The sequence below is a fragment of the Camellia sinensis genome, chromosome 1, assembly GCF_055761805.1.
Source record: "Camellia sinensis isolate YWXY chromosome 1, ASM5576180v1, whole genome shotgun sequence".
Classification (NCBI taxonomy): Eukaryota; Viridiplantae; Streptophyta; class Magnoliopsida; order Ericales; family Theaceae; genus Camellia; species Camellia sinensis.
In genome coordinates this window covers 23,264,406-23,280,938 of record NC_138961.1, presented here as the reverse complement: position 1 = coordinate 23,280,938, position 16,533 = coordinate 23,264,406, and the positions used below count along the sequence as shown (strand labels likewise).

Genomic DNA, 16,533 nt, shown 5'->3' with positions numbered 1-16,533 from the left:
ATTTTATATTACCCTTACCAAGGGCTGGTTTGACAACCTTAAAAAAAATTATAAAGTTAAAAAATTACATAAAAAATTAAAAAATTATCATTATTTATATAAAAATATTAAAATTTTAATATATAAATATTAATACAAATCAAAAAATTGGCCCAAATGATGGTACTGACGTGATGAGTTCAGTTAGTGATAGAGAAAAAAAAATTATAGTAAAATATTCACTAAATCTTAATAGTAAAGTTGGATTCCTTGGGGCCTACCATAGGTCCTGTTTTAATAATCTGAACCGTTCATTATGTAGAACTTGCCGAGTACTATAAACCTATAAAAAATCACGTTTATCGGATATCGCTAACTACATGATCAAATCAGTTTTGTATAAAAATGGATGGTATTATAGTTAACAGTTAACAAAAAAACTAACACGATCGGATAACTATCGATATCCAATCAACGTGATTTTTTACAAGCATATAGTACTCGAAAAGTTTTACATATTGAACGGTTCCGATTAGAAAAAGGGGATCCGTGATGGCTCTCATGGGCCAAACAACACCATCCAATCAAAGCCCGAAAATAAGACAATATTTCCTCATCTACTTACCCAGCTGGCTCCTCTACCAATCCGTACGGCCTCCTACCCTATATTCTTCTACACACTTATTTATATAAATTTTTAATACACATTTTTTCATAAAAAGTCAAAAAGTGCACTTATTTAGGACACCCCAAACAACCCTTAAAATTCGCAAAAAGATTTGTTTTTCCTTACTAATGCTATGTTTGGATTGAGTGATTTGGAAAGGCAAAAAAAAAAAAGAAACGAAGAGATATGTGTTTCTCTTATTTATTTAGATAACTTAACACTCTATTTGAGAACCTAAGAGAAAAGAAAAAAAAATGATTACTTAAGTTATAAGAGAAAAAAAAAAAGAAAAAAAGAAATGATTGTGATTTCTCTTCTTTTTGTTGTTTGGATAAGTAGGAAATAAAAAAAAAAAATGATTGTGATTTCTCTCCTTTTTATTTGGTTAGATTTTATAAGAGAAAAAAAAAATTGTTTTATGTTATATTACCAAAATAACCTTTTATATTTTGTCAATCATTTTATTTCTTTTATTTTTACATGGACAAAATTAGTATTATAAAAATATAAGAATTTGTTGATTTCTTTTCTCTCCCAATCTCTTCACTTTTGGAAAGATTGAAAATGAGAGTTATAAGATAAATGAATTTTTCTTCATTTCTCCCTATTTTTTTTCACTTAAGATATTTAAACAAATAAGAAAAATGCATATCTCTCCATTTCTTTTCTTTTATCTCAAAATCACTTAATCCAAACATGGTATAAGTAGACAGAAATAGGGAGAAATGGAGAGAAATTCATTTCTCATATAACCCTCATTTTCAATCTTTCCAAAAGTGGAGAGATTGGGAGAGAAAAGAAATTAATATATTCTTATACTTTCATAATACCAATTTTGCCCCTGTAAAAATAAAAGAAATAAAATGATTGAAAATATAAAAAAAGTTATTTTAATAATATAACATAAAATAACTTCTTTTCTTTTCTTTTATGAAATCTAACCAAACAAGAAGGAGAGAAATCACAATCACAATCATTTCATTTCTTTTATTTTTTATTTATCCAAACAAAAAGGAAAGAAATTACAATCATTTCTTTTTTTTTTTTCTTTTTTATAACTTAAGTAATCATTTATTTTCTTTTCTCTCCTAGGTTCCCAAACATAATGTAAAAATCATGAACTTAGGCTACGCTAACACTGCTTTGCAGTAGAGATTGAAACAGATTTGTTTGGCTACAATTTTTACTGCATAATAACAATCCATCATTGGAATTAAGATTGATTTATAATCTCAGATTACTCATGGAAATAAAAATAACAATACTACACGCACACTTATACTGCATTTTTAAAAGAATTCTCCGTCAAGCAGAGTGTTCGTACGCTAATGTTACAAACACAAAAAGCTTCCATAGGTGTTAGAAATAATGCCATAAAGAAACAACACCTAAGAGTACTTTTCTACATGGGAAAACAGCTTGGCTTCCAAAAGATATATGTATAATGAACATGCACGCCAAATGGTCCAAGAGAACAAGTTTCTACGCTACCTTAAGGGTAAAGTAATCACTGTACAAGTAACCGTTTGACAAAACAGGAATATTTTTGTAAGGCAAACACACATGACAAAACTGTCCTTCAGAATCCAGAAAGCGATCCAACATCAAATATTGCACCACCCATTTCTCTGGGATGTTTGGATTTGAAAGTAGGGTTTTCAGGAGTTTATACATTATCTGTGGCATCTTTTTTCGATTCTTCTTCACTCCCACTAGCAGCCAACCTCTCAGCAGCTAATCTTTCTTCCAGTGCTCGAGCGCCCCTTTCTCTGCACTTTCAACAACAAGTGAGGGGCAGTATTGAAAACAATATAATTCCCTGAACCTTGACAATTCACAGACTACAGCAATATTGTTCAAGACATTATTGATATTATTGTTATTAACTTATTAAGGTTCTGTTAATTTCACAATAGCACTTTACTAGACTGTCTTGGCTATGAATCATGGACACCTCTCCAAAGGCCATGTAAAGGTGCCCGACATGTGTAGGACACGGACACGACACTTGTTTAGCATGACAGCATAACAATAGGGAACATTACCTCCTCCTAGAAGCCTCGATAGGGTCAGAACCGGGCAATGGGGCACCACCCAAGGAATAACCCCTGGTTTCATTTGAAGTTTCAGATCTTCCACACAGCATCCGCTCAAATATTGAAGCAATGGGATCAATAACTGGTCTGCATGCAATCCAACAATGTGTGTGTGTGTGTGAGAGAGAGAGAGAGAGACGAGCAACTGTTAAGTGTCATTTTCAAACAAATATAGCAGAATACACTACATTACCTTAAAAATTCAGGGAAGAATGTGGAAAATGCAAATTCATCACTTGGATCACCCCTCAATTTTGTTTCTGGTTTCTTCTGTAGATATCTAAGGTAAATCCAGCTCAGACATGTTCCAAATATTAATGTTGGAAGGTATGTTGTTGACTCTGCTGTATAGATGCTTATAATAATGGACAACAATAGTGTGAGAGAAGGCAGCCACTGCATAGAGTCAGAAACAATGCCTCAGAGGTGGTGTTGGGGGATATTTTCAAATCACCAAATTTCATATAGATGGCATCTGAAGGTGCAATCTGACCCCATAATTTCTGTTAAAATCTCCATACCTTTGCTTTTATTCTCAACAAAGACAGCTCTTGATCAGGTATGATTTGCTTAATGCCCACTAAGAATCCAGAGAGGACCCCGTGGAAGCCAGAAAGGCGCATGTAACTACCAAAAACAGAACATCAAGAAAATAAGAATTAACCTGATGCTGATGTGGCAGAAAATGTTCAAAAAGTGTGCAAAAAAAGCAATTACATACTTTCTACGAAGGGGGAAAAAAACAGATTGGTAATTGAGTTGTCGAACAGTAGAAGGATGGGCCAGTATTGTATGTCTGACTTTGTGTACATATTTTTCTTTTCAATTGATGAAAGAGAAACAGACAAATGGAAAGCTAATTGATTTTAAAAACAGGCAAGACAGCAAGTCATGCAAGAAAAGGTTAAAAAGTGAAGCCACATTTTTTTTTTATACCAGAACAAGGACCTCATATAACTTACAGGTAATTTTCCTGCATTGTTATGTAGTACAAGGAAATAGCTGTAACGAAAACACAAAGAGAAGTCAAGAAGTTTACTACAAAGATAAACTTCAAGAACTCCCTAGAACCCCAAATGGGTTCAAGCAGTTTCCCAATGAAAAGGAGACCAATTGTGCTGATGATCACCTGGAAAACAATGTGACCGTCAAAACTGCCTAAGGAAGAATATTAAAAGCAACAAGACCATTATGAGGAAAAAGAAAGGATTAACAGGCAGTTGCATTTTTACAGAGTAGAAACACATACCCCATGTACTGATTGTTCAATGTAACCAGCTGTTATGAGGTTCCAAGCAAAGGGAATTGTCCTGCAAATAAAGATACAGAGGAGATTCTAAGTCATTCAGCAAAGGGACTGCATGTAAACATTGCTGTCTCTTAAGTTGGCTTACTACAATTGGAAGCTAGAAATATGAAATTTCCAGTTATGTAAAAACTAAAAATTGAATAAAGTATTCAATCACATGCTGCAAACTGCTGACTAAAAACCTACCACCTCAAACCAATTCAGATTATCATGGGACCTGCCAGAGATTCAAGACAGCCAGAGAACTCAGACCCAAAAAAATAAATAAAATGCAAATATAGGTTTGATGAAAAGGCCATCAGTTTCATTTCATCTCAGCTAGCTTACATTATTGAAGAATATAAGATAAAGCATCTAACTTCTAATATGCTGAATATAAAAGCTTGGACAGTATCAATGGAGAATAGCAGGTTTCCATGATTACAACTTTCATTTACATATCAGTTCATTTATTTACTTGCATAAGGGTATTGAATCATTAGGTTGAATTATTGAAGGATTACAAATACATGTTGATTATGGAAACTAGCTTCTTATCCCCCTAAGGACCTTAAGAAACATTAACATAGTATAATTTAAGCTACCAGGTTACAGAGAAGAAGTCATTGTTAATCTAAACCCTATGAAGCACGGATACTTCAAAAAGGGACACGTATCCGAATCGGATGCTTATCGAATACCAATACTCCTTGGATACTCGCAGATACATATCGGATACTTCTTAATTAATTTTTTATTAATTTCGACGTATCAGATACTCGAAGTCACATATTACTTCTAATACTTTGTTTAATTCTTTGATAAGAGTAATATAGTAAGAGTTAAAATAATAGAATTTGTCAAATTGATGTATCTTTATTGTCTCTCTCACTTCTCTCTCGCTCTCTCAATTTCTCACGTTTCTTCTCTCTGCTCTCGTTCTTTTTTTGGTGTTGGCATGAAAGGATGATGCTTAATTTGCATTTACTTTTGCTTTTAGTTTTGGATGTTTTATGAATGTTTGAAGACGCTTAGCTTAATAAGAATCCCTCTATTTATTTATTAATTTGCTTTAAGTTTTATTTTCATGCATATTACATTATTAAAATTATAATATATTTTTTTTACAAACGTATCCCCACTGTACTAGTATCCTACTTTTTCAGATTTTGGCATATCGCCATATCCCGTATCCGTATCCATGCTTCCTAGTCTAAACCTAAAATGATCACCATTGAGAATGAAATAGAGAAAGGCTGTTACATGGTTGCCACATGCATGGCCATTATCAATGTTAGAATACTTATTTTTGTCCTTTTGTTCTCTTATTAATATTTACTTAAGTTGCGGGTACGATGGTCATATTGCTATGTTAGGATTTGTATATATATTTGACTGATGTAAAGTTAAGGCACAATGATTATTCAATATATATAAAATTTCTCTTTCTTCTTCTTCTTCTTCTTCCTCCTAAATCCCAACCCTAAATTCCTTCATTTTACATTTTAGAACAATCTATTCTTCATCAGAAAGGTTTCTACTGACTCTGGAGATGATCTGAGGTGACCGAGATGTGCTGATATCATCAGTCGTACGATGACGTCAGCATGACGTAAAAACTGTACGGACGGGTCCTTCACCCCTAGACTCGAAATTGCCTCCTGAGATTTATGGTGATTTTTGTGAAATTTTTTGATTATCCCTAATGTGAGTTTTCGATTTTTGAAAGTATTTCATGTTTTTTTGGACTGTTTTTCAAATCTACTCTTGAGACTGCTTTTTGCTATTTTTTTCTTATTGGAATCTCTACCCTAGGAGCCGAAAATATCAACCCTAGGAGTCCTTGATCTTAATTTGTGGCTTTGCTACTGTTAGGTTGATGTTTTGTTCGATTATTGCTTACTTCTGGTCTAGCAACACTGTTTTCTTCATTTCTACCTATTGAAAGTTCCTATATAAGGGTTGAAATCCTTCTAACAAGGGATATTTGTTCTCTATTTATTGATTTCTGCTGTTGAGTTGGTGTGTTGGTCTAATTTGGGTCCAAATTTGGTTGGCAGACCTGTGTTCTCCTCACTCTTACCTATTTTTGCTGTGGATTTTTGTTTTTTGAGCTAGTTTTGTGTCTATATTGGTAATTGTTGGTGCTGATTGTTGTGGGTATTAGTTGTTTGCAAGTATTTTGCCCCTTTCATGCTTATATTGAGAATTTTGTGTGATTGATCATTATAGTTGAGATTGAGGCTAAGGCTATAACTATGGGTAAGGATGATGACATGCCTAAATCTATCACTACCAAGAAATTGAATGGTGCCAATTATTTGGCTTGGGCCCATGCCGTCAAAAATTTCTTACGTGGTAAGAAGAAGTCTCGCTTCATTAGCGATTTACTAATGATAAAACTTAAAATGATTGGTGTAGTGAGGATTTTGTGTTATGGGTTGAATTTGGCATAGTCTGGAACCACATGTTGCTACTATCGTGGAATTTTGTGATACCTCTAAGGACATTTGGGACTCCCTTAGTGAGTTGTTTTCAAATCAAAGTAATGCCTCTCGAGTCTATGAGTTATATGAACAAATTTTTGCTATGCGTCAATCTGGCCAGTTTCTCCCTGATTATTATAGTAGTTTTAAGACTTCGTGGGATCAGTTACTGCAGTATCGACCTTTCACTACTTATGTGAACAAGCAGAAGCAACATTGAGAGGAGTTTATGATGGCTTCTTTACTTTTTAGCTTAGATCCTGAGTTGCGCGAGTTCAAAGATCAGATTCTTGCCAATGAGACTCTTCTGCTGCCAATGCCTATTCTAAGCTGTTACCAAGGAAGCACAGATACGGATACGACACGATACGGATACAGCAATACGACAAAACCAAAAAAAATAGGATACCGGTACGGTTAGGATACGTTTCTGAAAAATATATTTTTTAAAATTATTAATAGTGAGTTACACATAAGCTAAAGAACGTTGAGAAACCACAATATAATTTTATAATGCAAAATATTAATCTTTAAGAATTTTGTATTAATTTAAGCTAGTAGCTTGTTTACTTCTTAAATTTTTAATAGGTCTTGCAAATATTTCATTTCGATATCAAGTTTAATATATTTATATTACAATAATAGAACAATTCACAACTTGTCCCTATACTTTTTCCTTTGACACTAGTGAAAAATATTGTATTCAAGTTTACTTGCTTATTTATTTATTGATAATTAATTTTACTATTGTTATATTCTCTTATTAATTCTTACTTTCTATGTAGTTATAGGGGACATGAATGAAATAATTAGAATACATCAATTTGATAAATTTTATTATTTAACTCACTATGCTCTTCTTATCGAAAGACTTAACAAAGTATTAGAAAAATATTCTTATTTTTATACTTACAATTATATTGTATTATATTATATTACTATGCAAGAAATGTTACAATTCTAATTTCATAAAACAAGTAAACATGCTTTGGAGTATCTAATACTTCAAAATTAAGTATCCGATACTCCAAAATTAATGAAAAAATAATTAAAAAGTATCCGATACTTTCAATAAGTATCCGATACATATCCGCGAGTATCCAAGGAGTATCGGTATCCGATACTGATACGATACTGATACGTCACCCTATTTGAAGTATTCGTGCTTCATAGGCTGTTACGCTCTTCATTGGGATAAGCACAATCCACTTCTGGGTCCTCTACTTTATCATGGGTCTACTCACAGGGGTTTTTATGGTTCATCTGGTTCCCAGGGCTCTCGTGGAGGTGGTTCTCGTAGTGGTGGCTCATGTGGTGGTTTACGTGGTGGAAGTAGTAGTGGACCTGGTTCTCGTACACGTGGTGATCGCAAGTGTGCTCATTGTGGTTCCCAAGGTCATACTGAACCTTAGTGTTGGCAGAAGTATGGCAAACCTGATCATGTCCATTAGGTTATAGATGTCCCATCCTCATAGTCTTCCTTGTTGTCCACTGGCTCGGATGCTTCTCCGGTTAATTCTCATGAGACACTCACTACTCAGATTAGTAAGCTTACTGCTCTTGTCCAATCTCTCCGGCTTAGTCTACCTTCATCCTCTACTGCTACCGTGGCTAGTTCAGGTAATATTGCATGTGTGGCTAAGTCCCCTCAGCCTTGGCTCCTGGACTCTGGTGCTAGTTCCCATGTCTCTGGTAATTCCTCTCTTTTTGATATTCTTAGACCTGTTGATCATACCATTATACTTGTTGATGGATCTTCTTGACCTGTCTGTGGTCAAAGTCCTCTTCATCCCACTCCATCCCTTTCCTTACCTTCTGGTCTTTATGTTCCTAAATTTCCATTTAATTTGCTTTCTGTTAGCCAATTGACTCAAGCTCTCTATTGTTCAATAACCTTTCCTCCTGCTTCATGTGTTTTACAGGACCTCCAGACCAAAAGGATGATTGGCTCAAGGCATGAGAAGGATGGCTTATACTTTTTGGACACTGAGACCTCTCCTTATTCTCCATCTACTATGTTGAGTGCTAGTGTATCTCCTCTTCAGTGGCATTTTCGCTTGGGTCATCCCTCCTTAGCCAAGCTCAAGTTAGCTATTCCGAGTTTGAGTTATGTTTCTTAGATTAAGTGTGAAGCCTGCCAATTTAGGAAGCATCACCGTAGTTCTTTTTGTGGGGCTGTTAAAACCTATCACCTACTTTACCCACTAAACCTAACCCACTACACCACTACCACCTCACCTACTCCACTAAACCTAACCCACTACACCACTACCACCTCCACTTCACCTACTCCACCTACCACCTCCACTTTACCTACTCCATCTACCACCTACTACCACCTACTCTTCTATATATAGGAATTATTGTAATATATCAAGATATTAATACAACAATCAATAATACAATTCTCTATTTCTTTTTATACATTGAATTCTAACACTTTTCCTAGTCATAGTGTTAGTCGTGTGTCCGAGTCGTTTGCTCTTGTCCATACAGATATTTGGAGTCCTTCTAAAACTCCCACTGTTAATGGGTTCTTTTATTTTGTTATTTTTGTGGATGATTTCTCTCGGATAACTTGGTTATTTTTAATGAAACAAAGATCTGATTTGCCTTCTATCATCTCTAAGTTTTATAATGAAATCTTTACTCAATTTGGCAAACGTATTAAGATATTTCGGTCTGATAATACCTTAGAATATGTGCAATCTATTGTAACTACCTTTTGTGATACTCATGGTATTATCCATCAAACTAGCTGTTCTCATAGATCCCCTCAAAATGGTGTTGCAGAGCGGAAACACCGCCATTTGTTAGATGTTGCTCGCACACTAATGTTTAATATGCATGTCCCCAAACAGTTTTAGGGCGATGCAGTTCTCACTGCTTGTTTGCTTATCAATCACATGCCCTCTAGTGTTGTACACATATCTCTCTATTCTCTGTTATATCCCACAACATCTCCTTTTCCCTTGCCTCCTCGCATTTTTGGTTGTATGGCCTTTGTCCATGTTCTTGACCCTAGCTTGGATAAGTTATCTCCTCGAGCACGCAAGTGTGTGTTCTTAGGTTATTCTCGCACTCAGAAAGGGTATCAGTGTTATCATCTTGAGTTACGTCGCCACTTTGTCAGTGCTGATGTTACCTTTTTTGAGCCTACTCCGTTTTTTTCTTCATCTGGGCAACAGTTATCCATTGATCTTCTCTCTTCTCGTGAGGGGAAGCCAACCTCGCTCATTCCTACTCTTCCCTTTTATGCTCCTTCCATATCTACTCCTATATCCTCTCTATTTCCTCTCGTTTCTACCCTTCCTTTGCAGGTTTATCAACGGTCTCAAGCTCGTCACATTGTGTCTAATGGCCCGACCAGTTCATCTCCTTCGTCTGAGGCCCCTGTTCCACCTGCTGATATGCCATCTGATGACCTTCCTATTGCACTCCGCAAAGGTAAACGAACTTGCACTCAACATCCTATTGCTCATTTCATTTCTTATGATCGCCTCTCTCCTGGTCTTCACTCCTTTGCTTGTAGCTTGTCTAGTATTTCCATTCCCCACACCTATCAGCAAGCTATGTCCATCTACGGTTGGAAGCATGCCATGGATGAGGAAATGCATGCTCTCCATCAAAATCAGACGTGGGAACTTAATCTATTGTGGGTTGTCGTTGGATTTATACTGTTAAGTATCTTCCTGATGGAACTGTTGAGTGACTTAAGGCTCGCCTGATAGCTAAAGGCTACACCCAGACCTATGGTGTTGATTACTTGGAGACCTTCTCTCTTGTGGCTCGTCTTAACTCTGTTTGGATTCTTCTCTCTGTTGCAGTTAATCAGTCTTGGCCTTTATATCAACTTGATATCAAGAATGCCTTTCTTGATAGTGATCTCCAAGAGGAGGTCTATATGGATCAACCCCCTGACTATGTTGTTCCCGACCAAGAGCATTTTGTTTGTCGATTGCAGATGGCCTCGTATGGTCTTAAGCAGTCCTCTCGTGCCTGGTTTGATCGCTTCAGTGTTGTTGTGCTTGCCTATGGATTTCACCGTTCCACCTTTAATCACTCTGTTTTTGTTCGCCACTCGTCTACTGGGAGTATTGTTCTTATTGTCTATGTGGATGACGTCATCATTTCAGGGAGTGACTCCAGTGGTATTGCTGATTTGAAGCAGTATTTGGGACAACAATTTCACACCAAAGACTTGGGCCATCTTTGGTATTTTCTTATGATTGAAGTTGCCCGCTCTTCTCAGGGCATGTTTTTTTCTCAACGGAAATATGTTCTTGATCTTCTTACTGAGACTGGCCTCTTAGGCACTCGCCCGAGTGATACTCCCATGGATTCTAGTGTCAAGCTTGAGGGTGACACTAGAGACTTATTTCCCGATATTGGTCGTTATCGTCGATTAGTTGAGAAGTTAATATATATCACTATCACTCGTCCAAATATTACCTATGTTGTGGATGTGGTCAATCAGTTTATGCATGCTTCCCGCCAAACCCATTTTGTGGCTGTGTGTTGTATCTTGCAATACTTGAAGCGTGCTCTAGATTGGGGTTTGCTCTATCGCCCATCTTCCTCTTTGTCTGTCACTGGTTTCAGTAATGCTGATTGGGCTGGTAATAAGATTGACCACCGTTCCACCTTAGGCTATTGTACTTTTGTTGGTGGTAATCTTATTACTTGGCGTATCAAAAAATAAACTGTTGTTGCTCGTTCTAGTGCCGAGGCTGAGTATCGTGCCATGGCCCATACTGCTTCTAAGATGCTCTGGGTTCAATCTCTGCTCCAAGATTTTGGCTTTTCTGTTCCCACTCCTATGAACATGACTTGTGACAATCAGGCTGCTATCTTCATTGCCAATAATCTTGTGTTTCATGAATGCACCAAACATATCGAAATTGATTGCTATTTTATTCGTGATCTCTTACTCCGCAAGCAATTTGTGACTCCTTATGTTCGTTCTGCTGATCAATTGAGTGATATTTTAACCAAGCCTTTGGCTCGGCCTTCGTTTCATCGTTTATCCGTCAAGTTGGACATGTTTGATCTCTATACTCCAGTTTGAGGGGAAGTGTTGGAATACTTATTTTTGTTCTTTTGTTCTCTTGTTCATATTTCCTTAAGTTGAGGGTACGATGGTCATATTGCTATGTTAGGGTTTGTATATATATTTGACTGATGTAAAGTTGAGGTACAATGATTATTCAATATATATAAAATTTCTCTTTCTCTTTCTTCTTCTTCTTCTTCTTCTTCTTCTTCTTCTTCTTCCTCCTCCTAAATCTCAACCCTAAATTCCTTCATTTTACATTCTAACTATCAAGAAGGTTTACTATTCCTAGGTCAGTCAAGTGAAGTATCCACAATATCATCCACATAAAATAATCAGCACACAATACAGTGGTAGTGACAAACAAATGTTAATATCTATAGTTAAAGCCAGTGAATGTATGTGCGTAACTACAGTTTGACTGACTGTCAAAAAACACTAATTGAACCCAAAAGTTCCATGCTGCTTACTTCCTTTTTCAACCATGCAATGCCTGTTTCTAATACATCCAAGTATCGTTAAAACTCAAAGTTCAAAGATATTCAATTATTGGTAGGATTCTATAACATTCAATTAAATCCGCCATCTGGATAGTAGGAACTTTTTGAAGTGTGCGAGATTGCAGTTGAAAATAGAACTTTCAACCATGATACAGGTTTATTTGAGAGCTTCCACTTCAGGGAAAGAAAGTAGAGGACATTTACGGTTCACTCCTCTCCTTGCAATGTGAAAAGGTAAGACTATCTTTCTAAATATATATAATTTACGACCAACAACTATATCGCCTTTTTGTAACATTTTCTTATGAAGAACAACTAATCAAAGGGTCTTTTTTTTTAAAAAAAAAATAAATAAATAAATTTAAATATAAATATAAACAAGAAGTTGGCTAACTAACATGGAATCTAGATAGTGGAAACATGTCATTAGTATTAAATTTCAATTCCACCCTTTTTCAACATGGACTAATATGATTCCTCATACCATAATATACATCACAACACATAACAAATATTCAATGCAGTTTAATGAGGGACTTACATGTAAGTTCCAATAAGTGGACTTATTGTCCAATAGGTCCAATGAGAATTAATGGTGCTTTTCATCAAATACTATTAAAAAAACATCACTAATTGTTAATTTTTAACGACTGTTTAAAATTTTCGTCACAAAAAAAGTCGCTAATTATAAGTTTTAGTGACAGCTTATAAAAAAAACGAGACAAAAAAAGTTACTAATTGTCAATTTTTAGTAACATGCAAAAATTCGTCACTAAAAATTATTTTTAAGGATAATTGTATTAAGAATTATTTTCAATAGGACTGGATGGAAATTAAGTCTAACTAATAGGACCTATTGGTAGTTTGCCCTCAAAATTTAATCATCCTATGATAAGACGAGAATATTGAATATAGAGTTACTTCAAAGAAGAATGAACACAATTTAAAGAGAAATATTGCCACAATACACAAACATTTTACAATTCAAAACAATCCTCATTCAAGACAACTCCTTCAATTTCGATAGGTTATGTTTCCTTCATTGGATGTGAATCCATGGAATTAATTGCAATATTGACTTTAAACTACTAACGCAATACTGAAGGAAGTAGTTCACTTCATGCTGGACAGAAGTTCCCAAATTTTCCACCTAACTTTTTTCCAAACTTGCATTCTAAAAATCAGATTCATTACATACAGAAAGTTACAACTGCCATGCAAAAAAGTTTAAGCTGCTAATCAAAATGACTTGGGATCAGTTTCTAGATTTGAGAAAGGGCATGTTGATTCGCCATTACTGGGAATTGGGAAGTTCAACACGAAAATCCCCCAATCCAAAAGCCATATAAATCCCAACCCTGAAAGAAACCCAAATCCCAAAACACATTGTTCTTCATGCTGTAACCATTCCTTCTTTTTTCACACCTTCGAACAGGTTTCAATTTGCAATATCAATAGCATCAACTTAAAATATGGGGGACTTACGTGTATAAATGGACTTATTGTCCAATAGGTCCTATGATAATTAATGGCTTTTTTCATCAAACACTATTAAAAAAAATAAATAATTGTTAATTTCCAATGATATTTTGAAAATTGTCACAAAAAATGTCACTAATTATAAGTTTTAGTAACATTTTAAAAAAAATCGTCACAAAAAAGCCATTAATTTTTAACTTTTAATGATATTTTGAAAACTTTATCATAGAAAAACATCACTAATTGTAAGTATTAGCGACAACTTATAAAATTCGTGATAAAAAAAAGAGTTGTTGATTGTCAATTTTTAGCGACATACGTAAAAGAATCGTGACAAAAAATTACCTTTAGAGACAACTTTACTAGGACTTATTTTTAATAGAACTTGATGGGAGTTAAATCCAGTTTACCATTAAAACATTCAATTTACCACTAGACAGGTCATAACTACACTCTAGCTTAAACCAAAACCAAAACCAACAAACAAAGAGTCAAAAGAACAAACATTACTAATGCTCTATTCGGTTCATTGAAATGAGTTGGAATGGAATAGTGATTCCTTAGACTTTCCTATGAATGACCATTCTATTAAAATGATGAAAGATAATTCCATTTGTTATTATTATTTCAGTCTAACCAAATATTAGAATGGATATTTTAATGGAATGTTAATTCCACTCCATTTCATTCGAGTGAACCAAACATTACCTAAATGCCTTAATAGTTTGACCAATGCTAGTTCCCAGTCTCTCATTACCATTCTTATCATTCATCCTGGCAACTGAAAAGGCATTTGAAGATTGTCAAAATCCAAACAATTTCCCCTGCACATTGGATGTCATATTATCTTGCTTAACAACTCTCTCTCTCTCTCTCTCTCTCTCTCTAGATTGATAATTCTGTCATACATAAATCATATGTGAACTCGTGCGAGTGTGATTCTTACGACAAAGAATAAATAAGTTAAAACTAGGCTGCAAAATTATTAATTTGTTAAACAGAGAATAACCTGGCGGGGATAAGGGCAAGATAAGTCACAGCAGAGGGGAGGATCTGAACGACAATGTGTCCACCGACAAGTACTACAGCAAGGCCTTTGCACAGCCGAGTAAATCCACTGAAGAAGCTCGTCCCCTGCCAATTCAACACGCATAAACATACATACATACATATATATATATATACATATATACACACAGTAAAACAATGTAGAATCGAGCGAAGCGATCAATGCGGAGTAAGAAGCTAATGGTGTTCTACAGCAAAATGCTACGTTTTCAGCGATCATAGAGAGAGAAATTCTTAGGATTCACAGATCTACTATCGATTTAAGAGAGCATTGCACTCATAGCTCACATATATATATATATATATATATTTACACAGAGAGAGAGAGAGAGAGAGAGAAGGTGGCGCATACTCCTGAAATCGCCGGAGAACTCATGGCGGCGGAGCCTCCGAATACTGATCGGAGATTTGATTTGATTCGGAACGAAGCTTTGATCTGAGTTTGGCTTCGAGTTCTGAATAGGAGGACTAGAATTGTAGATCACAGGCGGTGATAATAACGTCGACGATATCGTGATCTGCTAGGACGCGGGACACCATATTATTCCGTGGACCGAGGCTCCATGTCGTCCGATTTTGATAAAATTCGTCAAAGCAGTATTTATTACTTCTTGTTATCGGTTTAATTAGAAAAATGACTTAACCCCAATTGGGGTGCTGGGATCATTGGTGATTGGTCAAAAAATAAATTTTTTTTGTTGGATTCTAGTCACTGTCAGTGTGCCACCTACCACTGGGGTAACTAGGGGTGCCCCAACTGGGGGTCGGTAGCACGGCTGGTTTAATTATGGCATAACTAGTTGGAAAAAAGAATTAGAATAATGCTATATGCATTAATTAGTGGACTAACTCATGTATCAATTGATGATGTAACATAATTAATTTTTTTTTTTATATTTGTAATGTGATTAATGAGTGGCGTCAATAATAATGTCACAACTAGTTTTAGTACATTAATTGATACATGTTGCACCACCAAAAGAATTATTAATAATAAAAAAGGTTAATTACACTAATAGTCCCTATAATTTGGGATTTATGTCACTTTGGTCCCTGACTTTTTAATTGTGACACATTTGATCCTGAATTTTAAATCTTGTTCCAAATAAGGACAATTGAAAATATCATTAGATTTTTCAAGGGTAAAATTGTCAATTTAATAAAATATAAACTAATTTGACAAAAAATAAATGTCAAAAAAATATTTTTAATTTTTTTAAAATTATTTTTATCCACCAATGATAAAATTATATAAAATTAATAAAAATTACATGATTAATTTTTTTAAATTAATTTTACATAATCATCATCCAAACACATAATAAAAATTAATTTGGTAAAAAAAAAAATGTCTAAAAGATTTATCAATTTTACATAATTTTATTTTTAGTGGGTAGAAATAATTTTTAAAATTCAAAAATATTTGTTTGACATTTATTTTTATTAAATTAGTTTATATTTTATCAAATAGACAATTTTACTCTTGAAAAATCTAATGATATCTTCAATTGTCCTTATTTGAAACAAGATTCAAAATTCAAGGTCAAATGTGACACAATTGAAAAGTTAGAGATCAAAGTGACACAAACCCCAAACTATAGGGATTATTTGTGCAATTTGCCCTAATAAAAATTCGGTTAGATAGAGATGACCTTTGGCTTCGTTTGGGAAGCCATGGTTTGGGCTTTTTTGGCTATTTTAGTCACAAAAAACAAAATAGGTTATTTTAGCCATAACAAACAAAATATCACATCTAACCCATAATCATTACATTCTTCTCTCACAAAAAAACTCAAAAAAACCAAAAGGCCAAAAAGTCCTTCCCAAACCAAGCTTTTAAGCCTAGGCTAAAATAGCCAAAAAAGCCAAAAAGCCAACCCACTTCCCAAACGGAGGCTTATTAGTCTCACAATGTTA

General features: G+C 34.8%; 1 protein-coding gene across 2 annotated transcripts; it reads right to left on the bottom strand.

Annotated features, from left to right (window-relative positions):
• Positions 1–1,896: 1,896 nt before the first annotated feature.
• On the bottom strand, positions 1,897–15,273 carry LOC114285677 (rhomboid-like protein 19). Of its 2 annotated transcripts, XM_082873754.1 has the most exons (9): positions 14,969–15,073; positions 14,558–14,682; positions 14,257–14,329; positions 3,992–4,052; positions 3,705–3,871; positions 3,264–3,369; positions 2,936–3,138; positions 2,692–2,829; positions 1,897–2,415 (listed from the first exon to the last, which is right to left on the bottom strand). In XM_082873754.1, the coding sequence occupies exons 3-9, from the start codon at positions 14,319–14,321 to the stop codon at positions 2,313–2,315; spliced, it is 843 nt and encodes a 280-aa protein (XP_082729880.1). In that variant the 5' UTR covers positions 14,322–14,329; positions 14,558–14,682; positions 14,969–15,073; the 3' UTR covers positions 1,897–2,312. The 2 variants fall into 2 exon arrangements, with proteins under 2 accessions (XP_082729880.1, XP_028084555.2); XM_028228754.2 differs by lacking the exon at positions 14,257–14,329 and having other exon boundaries at positions 14,969–15,273.
• Between the last annotated feature and the right edge of the window lie 1,260 nt (positions 15,274–16,533).

What these genes read in the sequence shown, in the direction of transcription:
- LOC114285677 (XM_028228754.2), bottom strand. Translation starts at nt 14,992, where the DNA reads ATGAGTTCTCCGGCGATTTCAGGA. An exon ending in GTTCTCCGGCGATTTCAGGA is followed by an intron (nt 14,683 to 14,968) that starts GTATGCGCCACC and finishes TTGAATTGGCAG; the next exon opens with GGGACGAGCTTCTTCAGTGG. An exon ending in ATCGAGGCTTCTAGGAGGAG is followed by an intron (nt 2,416 to 2,691) that starts GTAATGTTCCCT and finishes TTGAAAGTGCAG; the next exon opens with AGAAAGGGGCGCTCGAGCAC.